At 32.5% G+C, this 12,932-nt stretch overlaps 1 protein-coding gene across 3 annotated transcripts; it reads right to left on the reverse strand.

Moving 5' to 3' along the window:
- Window positions 1-6,926: 6,926 nt before the first annotated feature.
- Window positions 6,927-11,732, reverse strand: LOC139817552 (uncharacterized). Of its 3 annotated transcripts, XM_071785749.1 has the most exons (8): window positions 11,576-11,732; window positions 11,234-11,440; window positions 10,620-11,009; window positions 10,189-10,399; window positions 9,983-10,091; window positions 9,765-9,886; window positions 8,388-8,609; window positions 6,927-8,322 (listed from the first exon to the last, which is right to left on the reverse strand). In XM_071785749.1, exons 2-8 carry the CDS (start codon window positions 11,435-11,437, stop codon window positions 7,889-7,891), a joined length of 1,692 nt encoding a protein of 563 aa, XP_071641850.1. In that variant the 5' UTR covers window positions 11,438-11,440; window positions 11,576-11,732; the 3' UTR covers window positions 6,927-7,888. The 3 variants fall into 3 exon arrangements, 2 of the variants coding, with proteins under 2 accessions (XP_071641850.1, XP_071641849.1); XM_071785748.1 differs by having other exon boundaries at window positions 11,234-11,693; XR_011733262.1 differs by lacking the exon at window positions 6,927-8,322 and adding an exon at window positions 9,424-9,675 and having other exon boundaries at window positions 8,471-8,609; window positions 11,234-11,712.
- Between the last annotated feature and the right edge of the window lie 1,200 nt (window positions 11,733-12,932).

Below are 12,932 nucleotides of genomic sequence, written 5' to 3' on the forward strand. Positions count from 1 at the left end.
CCCAGCAATGAATATTGTTCACCATTATTATGTTCACAGGATATAATACAAGGTACAGCATTTTTGCTTTCTTATTCTCAATGATATTTAAAGGAACTGTAAAATCCTGCGAAGAGAAGAGATTTTATTATTCGTAGAATTGCAATGCATCAATGTATAATAGAATATAATAGCATAATAAGAAAACAAAATAATATATGTTGGAGATATGTACGATATGCATGATATCTTGGAGTTAGAAATCTCCATTTTATTTGAAATATATTGGAGATAAAAGCTTACATGTAGTTCTGTCTATTTTTAATAGTATATTACTCTAAACGTTATTTTTACTATAATATACTCACATGATGATGGTTCATCCACGCGTGTGTAATATTAAACAAATAAGACTTTGTAGCGCTTACATTAATGTTTCCAATTAACTTCATAAAATGTTCTTTCGACAACTCACAAATTGAATTGAATGGCAGTTGATCGAAACGATCTAAGCAAGAAGCCAAACAAAGATCTTGTAGCACATTAATATTCAATTCTTGTGCCAGTAACCAAATTTTAATCGCATATTTTGGTGACTTATAGTGTTTGTCAAGTTTGTTGGTTATATCTTCTGTTAATTCATCTGCTCCAAATAGAACGCTTAATTCCAACAGATTTAAGAAATGATCAAGCATGTCGTCAAAATCATAACTTGTCGCAGATGTAAATACAATTTGTCATGATGAATCCAATCAATGAAACCAAAAAAAAGCGCTTTTTCTGTGAACAAATGCCAGAATTAGATGAATCTTCTCACTTGCAGCACAATTGAGGAAATATCATAGTTGATAACGTGTTCTGTCTGCCCATATTCTAGAAAGTTCGTGGACAAAAGCGCAGCAAAATACTGATTCTTGTCGATCAGTTTTTGTTTGTCAACCTCGAATCGTTCTTCTTTAAGAATCAATGTTACTGTTTCGCGCGGTTTTCCGCTTTCATTGCTGTTATTTTCCATTCTAAAACAATACGTGTTATCAATGCGATAAATGTCCGTTCAAATATGCTCTTTGAAGTAAACGCAATAACAATTGCAATAACATTTACTTATTTTCCATTCATATGTTTCTCATCTTCCTACATATATGGCATCACGTACCACGTGCTCAGTAGCACCACGTGCTCAACTACTGACGCTACTCTTGGCTGCTGCACTCTTGCACACAGGATGCGCAAACGGTTGCCGCGTGGCAAGAAGCGACGTGGCCAATCAGTGTGCCTTTTTTTTGGTGAAAACCAAAAACCAAAAACTTATTGGCTACTGCGTCGTTTCTTGCCTCGACATGCGCTTCCTGTGTGCAGGAGCCATATATCATACTTACAATTATCATATAATCATACCACAAAGTATTGAAAGCACTTGGAATTTTAATGAACTAAAATTGTATGTACAGTGGAAGAAAAGGAAAAAGGTAGAAAAATATACGCATTTTAGGTGAGATCAAATGGATTTAATTTATTATCGATTTAATAAGGGGTAGCGAGGGGATTTTACTACTCCAACCGGAGCTGTGTTTCAAGTCTGAAAAATTTAGTCGGCGCGCAGTCAAGGTTGGAAAATATGTAAAATAAAAATAAAAATAAAAACTTTCGCGCATCATTTACTGCGCTTGGTTCTTAGTTAGCCCGTTTTTTATAATATCATCGTTAGTGCTTTTATAATATCATAGTTAAAACAATTTACTCTCTTCTTATGTATTATGAATCAAATATTTTTTAATATTTTTTATGTTTAAACACAGTGTAAAGAAATGTACGTACACAATGTAAATAAAATAAAGGTAGATGATTTTAAAATTTTGACACTGTTTTTGTTATTAGAAAGATTCAATCAGACAAACATTAAAAAAAAAACGGAATCAAAATCATCGTAAATGTCTGTGAAAAGAAGTCCGAGTAGTGTACTCGAATTTTCTGTTAACAATAATCTGAGTCTGTATTTTATAATTCTCAATTTACACTATAATGTCCTGTTTTTCTTCTGCGAGCAACAGATCAAAGTCGCAATTCCGCGGCGCGTTGTGAACTTAAGAGCCTCTTCGACCAAACACCGATTAACTTAATTGTTGATTAGTCCATTGGAAATGATCAATCGCAGTTGCTCATTAAACAGATTGACAAATACGATTGGTCATTTCCAATAGACTAATCAACGATTAAGTTAATCGGAGCTTGGTCGAAGTGACCCTTAGTGATGAGCGTTCTCAATTTGATTTTCAGAAAATTGATCTCTTTCCTCCAAAAATCGTTTTTTATATCAATTCTTCTCTATTTGATTTTTGTACGAATCGATTCCTTCAAGAGAATCGATTTTCGATCCGTTATAATATATGCTTCTTTATGAAATTTTGTTTAATGAAGATCTCACCCTGAGATCAACATTTGATAATAATATTTGATATAACTTTGAATATTGTTTTAAGTTTGTGTATTTTAGACGACTATATAAATGATAATAAATTTGACTGTAAACACATACAAAAGTTACTATCAAGGATCTGGAATTTCAACCAATCGAAATCCTAGTTACTGCTTCAACCGAAGGATGAAACTGAGTTCAAAGTTGAACATAATGATAAGACAAGAATTTAAAGAAATAATCGAGATGTTAATATTTATTATTTTTTAATTTTTGACTTATATTTGTAAATGATTTTAACATTCTGTTTATTCTATTACTTATTTATTTATTCTTATTTATCTAATAATTAAGCAAATTTTAATTGCAATTCTTGGTGGCGTAAAATAATGTCTCTCAGGCTTTTGTTGGTTAAATCTTCAACTAATAAGTGTTGTAAGGTATCTGCTGCAAATAGAACACTTAATTCCAGCAAACTTAAGAGACGATCAAGCTCTTCAAAACCATAACTTGTCACAGATATAAATAAAATTCTATCATGGTGAATCCAATCAATAAAATTCTACAAAATTATTATAACTCTATTTTGGTTGCACAATGAGATTATTCATGCCGATAAAACCCGACAATTTTAATATACAATTTCAATATACATTTTTGTTTGTTAAAAACTTGCATTTTATATATTAATAATTTTGATATTATATCCGTTATAAATCCGTTACACATAAAAAAAACAATGTTTTATACGCTTAAAAATCAACTTTCTGTGACCACAACCAAGAATCCTTTAACCTGCAGCAAAATCGAGGAAATATCATAATTTATAACGTGGTTCTGTCTGTTCATATTCTAGAAAGTTCGCGGACCAAAGCGCAGCAAAATACTGACTGTTATCGATCAATTTTTGCTTCTCAACTACGAATCGCTCCTCTCTTGTTTCGCTTAGTTTCCTTTTTTTATTGCTGTTATTTTTCGTTTTTAAAACCGCACGTGTTATTAATTCAATAAATATGCATTTAAATATGCTCGCTGAGATAAAAGTAAAATTGTAAAATTTAGAATAGTGTTAAATAGAAGTCGGTTAAGATGCGATGTAATGAATCGACGTACACAAAAATAAATAAGCGAGGATTATTGAAAGTTAGACTAGGTAGGGGGAAGTCTTCGCATTTTGAACAAAGGCAGGAATAGAGAATACAAAATAGAGTTGAGTCACAGAGAAGTAGACATAGAATTTGAGACGGAGGAAGTAAAGTGCGCGTAAAGAGAAAAAGGATCGTATGGAATCAATCGTCGGAAAAGTAGTTAAGGCCTCATAATTAATTGTAAGGGTGAGAGATTGTTCACGAATACATAGCACCTCGAGAAGAATGCTGTCACGACTAAAAAATTTCAATTTTGAGTTAAGCCCATATAGAGTATTCCTACTCCTATAAACATATGGGTTGGCAAATAAGTTCGTTCGGTTTTTTTGACTGGTATAAAATACAATTTATTTAATATACAAAATGTATACTAATCAATAATGTATTGACCATTCTTTTCTATGACTTCTTGCCATCTTTTTACCAATTTCATAATCCCACCTTCATAAAACGTCTGAGGTTTACCGGCAAAAAACTGATCCAGTTGCGTTTTAACAGCTTCATTATTAGCAAAGTTTTTCCCGTTCAGAGAATTTTGCAGCGACCGGAACAAATGATAATCAGAGGGTGCCAGGTCCGGTGAATAAGGAGGGTGAGGTAAAACATCCCAGCCAAGCCTTAATAATTTGTTCCGAGTAGTTAATGAAGTATGGGGTCTGGCATTGTCGTGGTGGAAGACGACTCCTTTTCGATTTGCCAATTCTGGACGTTTTGAACGTATTGCTTGATTCAATTTCGTTAATTGGGAGCAATATACAGTTGAATCGATCGTCCTGCCTGATGGTAAGAGTTCATAATAAATGATACCTTTATAATCCCACCACACTGAGAACATAATTTTTTTTGGGTGTAATCCTGCCTTCGAGGTTGTTTGTGGTGGTTCACTTCTGCTTCCCAATGATCTTTTACGTACTACGTTATTGTAGACGATCCACTTTTCATCTCCCGTAACCAACCGCTTCAAAAATGGATCGTTTTCTTGGCGTTTCAGCAGCGCGTCGCAGATGGAAATGCGAGCGGTTAAGTTGGCCTCGGTCAATTCGTGCGGCACCCAAACATTGAGGCGAGAAACGTATCCCAACTGACGCAAATGGTTTTCTACACTTGTGTGGGATATATTAAGTGTCGTAGCAATTTCTCGTACTGTTTGCGATGGATTTTTGTCGACGGTATTCTTTATTACAGCTGAATCAATCTCTGCTGGACGACCAGAACGGGACGCGTCACTAACATCAAAATCTCCAGAACGGAATTTGGCAAACCATTTTTGACACACACGTTCTGTTAAAGCATCGTCCCCATACACATTACAAATCTTTTTATGAGCTTCCGCAGCTCGTTTGCCTTTTTTGAAATAAAAAAGTAAAATATGGCGAAAATGGACGTTCTTTTCTTCCATATTTGCAACCGTGCAGTACGCACAATACTCTGGTATTAACCGGCGTATGTTTACAAATAGGTTAGGTGGAACGTCGCTTTTCAGCTGCGCAAGCGCGTTGTGCGATAACGCTGTAGAAAAGAGATAGCAGAACGAGTAAACCTACTCCGATTAAAAAACCGAACGAACTTATTTGCCAACCCAAATATTGTTACAAGTCTACATGCGAAATCCGCTGCACGGGTCAGAAGTGTCGTTATTCTTTTAAACTAAAATACAGATTGGAAGAGGCTGTAAGGATCACACGCGGATCCAGATGTGTTTAAATATTATAATGATTTATTTCTCAAAATCCAAATTCCAAACATTTCGGCTCCTGTCCGAGCCATCTTCAGTGGTATAATGTTAACAACAATATATAATAAAATGTTCTCCTTAACAATATGGTGAGTTTACTGTTTCCAAGTTTTACAGAAACCTAGTGAGACTACAAGGTCCAAATCTGTAAAGTAATTAAGGAGTTACATCCTTGTCTTAATTAGAATTCTAAAATAACTCACAAAGTAGTCTGGAGAACGAATACATCGTAAAGTCAAATAAAAATGGTATGAACATATGGCAAAGGAATGATCTGTACAAAGAGATCTGTACGAGATCCTGTCGACACGACGCACAACACAAAAATAATTATTATTGTTGTTAGCATTACACCACTGAAGATGGCTCGGACAGGAGCCGAAACGTTTGGAATTTGGATTTTGAGAAATAAATCATTATAATATTTAAACGCATCTGGATCCGCGTGTAATCCTTACAGCCTCTTCCAATCTATATTTGAATTTCGAGGATCTTTATATTATTACATTTTATTGAATCTTTTAAACTAGTTTTGTTGCGGTTTCCTGGATGTAGTTTCCAGGATGATATAGTGTCATAAATAAATTAACAAGTGAATCGCAACAGACTTCTTCAAGAAACAGTATAAGTTTATTATAACAAAATATCGTAATCGCGCGTTAGTTATTATCTCTACAATTCAAACAAATTAAATTAAATTTGTTTTTTTCTCTCTCCTGAAATCTGTGAATTTTTGAGTTGTGACAGTATTCTTCTCGGGGTACGATATGTTGTTAAATCGTTTAATAAAACTTTAAAATTTTGTTACTTTAAAGATTGCTCGTTTTATTCTGACACATAACCCAGGCTTGCAGACTTAAAAACTTTACACAATTGAATCATTTGCTTTTTATTTATTTCTTTCTCATCTACCTATATTACGTATAATTCCGTAGCGATACAACATTCTTATAGTCTAGTCGCCAAGTCGATTGATCATTTTTTCGAGGTTGATGGCTTTAGTTAATGTTTTTTATGTTTTTTTGGGTCGTAGAACAAGAATCTGTAAATAGTTCTTTCGTAAGTCGATGCAATAAAAAGTTATTAACAATTTTTATTTGTTTAAATTGCCCTAGCGATCAAACTTGTCTTGTAGTACAATTGAGCGCGAGCGCGCACGCCTAGGGTACTCCGCTACGCGTAGACAGTAATTACCTAAAAATTGACATATTTCCGTCAATAATTAAGATTTTGGAAAAATTCAAACGCTATTTTGTTCGTCGTGAAAAGAGAAACAAATTGTCTCCAGTTCATTTTTTTATAGGATGTATAGTTTGATCGCTAGGGCAATTTAAACAAATAAATTGTTAATAACTTTTTATTGCATCGACTTACGACAAAATTATTTACAAATTCTTGTTCTACGATTCAAAAAACATAAAAAAACATTAACTAAAGCCATCAACCTCGAAAAAATGCTCAATCGACCTGGCGATTAGACTATATTCTAAGAAGTACAAAAGAGATTCCGATAGTATCGATGACCAGTCATCGAGGAATTCTACAGTTATAGAGCTAGACCAAGCAAACAAATGTCCACATATAGGACTGTCCTTTTCAAAAGGCACGATTCAGGTTCTTGGTCCAATAAAAGAGAAGAAAAGATGTATACAATTGAAAATTTATTTTATATAAAAATTACATATATACATACAGAAAATATTTGCATATAGTAATGCAAAACTTTTATAATTATGAAATGTATCATTTCCCAGCATGTTACTTGGTGTTTGCTGTGTTGGTATTTGTAATGATTTGAATGATACATGACAATCAATAAAACATCACGATGAATATAAATAAAGTCAACATGATATTTATCTAAATGTATGTTTACATATACCTACTGTCCGTTCTTTATAATGTTTCTGCAACGTTTACTACATTTTCTGAAATTTCATTTAGATTTATCTGTCTTTTTCTTTCTCATATATATCGAATCAGTAAATATTTAAGCATATTGAGTTACATCAACAAATCAAATATGATCCAAGTACGTTGTGTGCAAGTTTCCTGGATAAAGTATAGATTAAAAAATCTTAAAATAATGATAAGTGAATTTCAAAACAAAGCTTGGTCTCGCAATGAAAATTGAGTTACAGGTAATACACTCCCTTTCCATAAAAATTACAATTGTAACAAAGAGAAAGCCACGGTACGTACAGCACTATACCTTTCCTAAAAGGCTTGATTCAAGCTCTGTGGTCCAATGAAAAAGAAGAAAAAATGTAGACAATAGAATTTTACATACAAATTACACACACAGAAGGCATTTGCATATAAATGCGTAAAGCTATTACAATTGTTAAGTATTTTATTTGATATTTATAACAATTTTCAAATGATATGACAAGCAATAGAACATCACGGTTTATAAAACTCAAGTCAACATGATATTTATGGGAGTATGAAAACATGTATTATAGGTACTGTCCGTCCTCTGCAATGTTTCTACAACGTTTACTACATTTTCTGGATTTTTATTCAGATTTATCTCTCTCTTCCTCTTTCCCACTTACAAATATAGCCAATCATTAAATATTTAATCAATAAGGTATGTTACACAATAAGTCAAATGCTATCCAAATTCGTTGTGTGCAAGTGAGCTGGATGAAGTAGATTATCTTCTAAGTAGATAAATCTTCTAACTGAGTTCTTCTCGGTAAAGAACAAGGAACGGAGTTTTCTTGGATCTTGAATAGGAATACTATGCAAGTGTAACGTCCTATGCTTGTTGTGTACTATGACATCTAAATTTGAACATAATAGTGCAGCTGGTTTTTCCTCCATCTTTTCGCGATACTCGCGAAAAAATGGAATTAGAACGAAAAAATATCTATCGTTGTTTTCAGAACATATTTGACGTACACGAGGATTATCGTATATAACTCTTGCGCTCTTCTTTTTAGTTGGATAAGAGAAGATCTTTATTATATTATTACAACCTTCCACATTGCATGTCTCTGTGATAGTTTTTACAACTATTTTATCTCGGTCAGCAACATCTGCAATACATATTAATGTGAACTTTAAGTTTTTTTGACACCTACACATAAATTACGATACTTACCAATATAACACGACATAGTTTTAGTCAGTATTGGTGCATCGCTTGGCGCAGAATATAATCTAATCGAATACAACGGATCTTGATTTACCCATGTATCCTCATCAGGAAAATAGATGAAAGAATAATATTGATATACAATAATTAATTTAGCATTAAAAATGAAATGTTCAGGAACACTGAAGAACGTATAAGGTATCTTCGCACGTGATGATGTCCACACACCTGTGCATTGTTTAAATACAAAAGCAAAAATTAATATAATAAAATGTCTTTTATTAATAAAAGATAAGTTTAAAGATCAACATATTAAATTCATAAATAATAATAATGAAAAGCAATCCTATGACATAATCTCTATGAAAAATATATACTAATTTCTACTTAAATTATGTAGGGTTGTGTGGGGTGATGTGCAACACTTTTTTTCGTTGGTCAGAAAACATATTCAAAAATCAAATTCTTGAATGCTGTATAATGTAGAGGAAGGAAAATACTAAAATTCTGCGTGATTAGATTTTCAAAATTTTAAATTTTTCCTAAAAATTTTTCGAGATTTCAAAAAAACGTCTGTTTTAGCATTTTCAAATTTTCTTAGGGTGATGTGCAACACAGGTAAAATTAAGGTAAAAATGCATGTATATATCGACATCAATCGACTTAATGGGCTTCTTAAATACAAATAAATCGAAATCTGGTAAACAAAAAATTTCACTGTGTCGTAATCGACCTCTGACAAATGGAAATTTCACAAAAAAAATCATTTTTTATTTGATTTCTTATTTATTTATCGCTTAAAAATTAATATAATGAAAGGAAAAACGCAAAAAACTTTATTTTTCATCATCTGAATCGCAGTTGTCACAAGTAAAATAGTTGCGACCTTGCATGTCGACACAGTGTTGCACATTACCCCAAACACGCTATTTTGCACGGACTGGCGGGCGTGACACCAACACATGTATGAATGTAAGGAAATCACAAAATCGCTTTGGATTATCAAAAGCACTTGAAAAACTAACAATATAAAAATATTTACCTATAAGATGACTAAAACCAATTCACGAAATCACTATGAATGTGAAAAGCAAAAAAAACTTTCAGCTCGAGAAATTTAACTCGCTTTTCGTACAGCAAACCAGGGGCGTGCTATCTAGCGAGTTATTTATCTAAAACAAGGTACTGTCGACACAAACACATGGCAGTATGCGGTTCTGTCAAATGTCGACATGCAGACCAGGAATCGGAAACGTTGCACATCACCCCTTGTTGCACATCACCCCACACAACCCTATGTATATAGATAAATCGTTTAATATATACTTTGCACATAATATTAACGAAATGTGCACATTGTGATAGCTGCACAATTAAAATCACCTGTATAAGTATCGTAGATATCAATAGTCTTCAGTAGTTGTTGATCCCGTCCCAAACCTCCTACAAGATGCAATTTGTCTTTCAAAAACACAGTAATCATATCTCTTCTCTCAACTGGCATACTAAAATATTTGTAAACAATTTTAATAAATATAACATTCTGTTTATTCTATTACTTATCTATTTATTCTTATTTATCTAATAATTAGGATATTTACACTGTCTCAAGAATCCATTTCTTAGATATCATAGAATAACGCCATACATTTTTGTTGAATATTCCTGAACCAATACCGTATTCTCCACCACAAAGATATAATTGGTATCCTTAAAAAAATCGTATAAAATACTAATTAATATTAATAAGTAAATAATACAATACTGTTTTAGATAAAACGTAATAAAAAAAAGACAGTCTACATACTTCTCGCAGTGATTTGCATTCCTTCAAGAGAACTACTAGTGCTGGCATGTTTGACGATATCTGGAGGATATTCGAATGAAGTTAACTCAAAAAAATCGTTACCATCCCAGCAGTGAATATATTGTTCACCATTATTATCTTCACAAGATATAATACCCTGTAAAATTTTTTGTTTATTCTTCTTCAAGATATCTAAAGGAATTGTAAAATCCTGCAAAAAAAGAGATTTTATATTCATAGAATTGTAATGCATTAATGTATAGTAGAATATATAAATAGAAATAAAAACAAAATAAATATGGGGAATATATGTATTAAAATTAGAAATCTCCATTTTATTCAAAATATATTAGAAATAAAGATTTATAATTGCTGTACTTTTTCTAAAATTAAATTATTCTAAATGTTATTTTTGAACATAATATACTCACATCATGATGGTTCATCCACTCGCGTGTAATATCAAGCAAATGAGATTCTGTAGCTCTTAAATTGATGTTTCCAATTAACTTCATAAAATGCTCTTTCGACAACTCATAAATTGAATCGAGTGGCAGTTCATCGAAACGATCTAAGCAAACAGCCAAAGAAAGATCTCGTAGCACATTAACATTTAATTTTTGTGCCAGTAACCAAATTTTAATCGCATATATTGGTAACATAAAGTGTCTCTCAAGCTTGTCGGTTATATCTTCTATTAATTTATCTGCTGCAAATAGAACGCCTAATTCCAATAGACTCAAGAGACGATCAAGCTCTTCAAAATCATAACTTGTTGCAGATGTAAATGCAATTTTGTCATGAGTCCAACCAATAAAATCCTATAAAATTATTATGTATCTATTTTGGTTGCACAATGAGATTATTTTTGCCTATATAAGATCCGATACAATTTTAATATATACATTTGTTTATTAAAAACTTGCGTTTTATATTAAGTATTTTGATATAACAAATTACTTACACACACAAAAAAAATCAATGTTTTGTACGCTTAAAAGCGACTTTTTTCTGTAAATACAGCCAAGAATTAGAATGTTCTAACCTGCAGCAAAATCGAGGAAATATCATAGTTGACAATGTGTTCTGTCTGTCCATATTCTATAAAATTTGCGGACAAAAGCGCAGCAAAGTACTGACTCTTGTCGATCAATTTTTGCTTCTCAACTTCGAATCGCTCCTCTTTGAGAACCAACGTCACTGTTTCGCGTGGTTTTCCGCTGTTTCCCTCTTCGCTGTTACTTTCCATTGTCTAAACCGCACGTGTTATCAATTAGATAAATATGCATTTAAATATGCTCGCTGATGTAAACGTAAAAACAATTGTAAGATTTAGAATAGCGTTAAATAGGAGTCGATTAAGTTGCGATGTAGTGAGTTGACGTACACAAAAATAAATAAGCGAGGATTATTAGACTGGGTAGCTGGAAGCCTTCACGCTTTGGACGAAGGGGGAATACAGATAGAGTTGCGTCGCATGACCGTCTTAAGTGTAGTGGAGGATTCACACTGCGTCCGATGTTCGACGTACGACGATCCGACATCCAATAGGAAATTTTTGTCTCTAATAATAAATTTTGTTATTGGATGTCGGATCGTCGTACGTCGAACATCGGACGTGATCGGACGCAATGTGAATCCTCCATAGGAATCCTCTAGTGAAGGATGGGAAAGCCGCCATTAATGGGATAGCGGAAAGTGACGGCAGGCATTACGCGCCATTTTTTAATAAATCAAAATAACTGTATCGAAAATATGTCTACATAAATGCAATTCTAATTGAGGAATTATTTCAATTACATTGAAGTAAATTATTATTGATAAATTTATCACAAAAGTTAATAAATCCAGTAAATAATGCAATAAGTAATTTTTTTATTAAGGGTTTTTATATAAATTAAGGGATCATATACGTTTTTCGGCCCTGAAAAGTGGTACAATAATTATGAGGAATATCTAGAAAACTATTAAACCGATTAAGTTGAATCTTTTTTTATTGTAAAGAGTGTCTTTTGCAAGAAAAAAAACATACACTAAGAAAACAAAATACAAAAAATGTAGCGGCTTCTCGTTTTTCTCAAAACACCACTTTTTAAAACGGTGGACATGATAACTGCCTCAGCATTCGTCCGATTAACTTTATTTTTTTAATACATATTTCTAATGAGATTGTTTATCATGTTACGGGGGCTTTTATTGATAAGTTCAATCATGTTTTAATAATATTAAAAAATGTAACGACTTTTTCAGAAAAAATCACAATTTTTTGAAAGTGTGACCATTTCCGTAATTTTTTTTTTCGAAAAATCCCTCTCGTGACACGATAAAGAATATCATTAGGAATATGTATAAAAAAATGAAGTTAATCGGACGAATGCTGAAACAGTTATCATGCCCACCGTTTTGAAAAGTCGTGTTTCGAGAAAAACGAGAAGCCGCTACATTTTTTGTATTCTTTTTCTTAGTGTATGTTTTCTTTCCTGCAAAAAACACTCTTTACAATAAAAAAAGATTCAACTTAATCGGTCTAGTAGTTTTCTAGCAATCCCTCAACCACGGTTCTTTTCAGGACCGAGAAACGTATATGACCCCTTAATGGCACATTTTGAAGCCTTTCTGACTTGAATTGTGACAATTCACAGTTTCACAATATCGCATTTTCTAAATAATTTATATTTATCAATATTATTAGTTAATTTGATGATTTATAGTTGAGGTTATGTATTCTCTATATATATTCTCAT

The sequence above is a fragment of the Temnothorax longispinosus genome, chromosome 8 (assembly GCF_030848805.1).
Source record: "Temnothorax longispinosus isolate EJ_2023e chromosome 8, Tlon_JGU_v1, whole genome shotgun sequence".
Taxonomy (NCBI): Eukaryota; Metazoa; Arthropoda; class Insecta; order Hymenoptera; family Formicidae; genus Temnothorax; species Temnothorax longispinosus.

What these genes read in the sequence shown, in the direction of transcription:
- LOC139817552 (XM_071785749.1), bottom strand. Translation starts at nt 11,437, where the DNA reads ATGGAAAGTAACAGCGAAGAGGGAAACAGCGGAAAACCACGCGAAACA. An exon ending in TTTCCTCGATTTTGCTGCAG is followed by an intron (nt 11,010 to 11,233) that starts GTTAGAACATTC and finishes ATAATTTTATAG; the next exon opens with GATTTTATTGGTTGGACTCA. An exon ending in AAATGGATTCTTGAGACAGT is followed by an intron (nt 9,887 to 9,982) that starts GTAAATATCCTA and finishes CAAATATTTTAG; the next exon opens with TATGCCAGTTGAGAGAAGAG.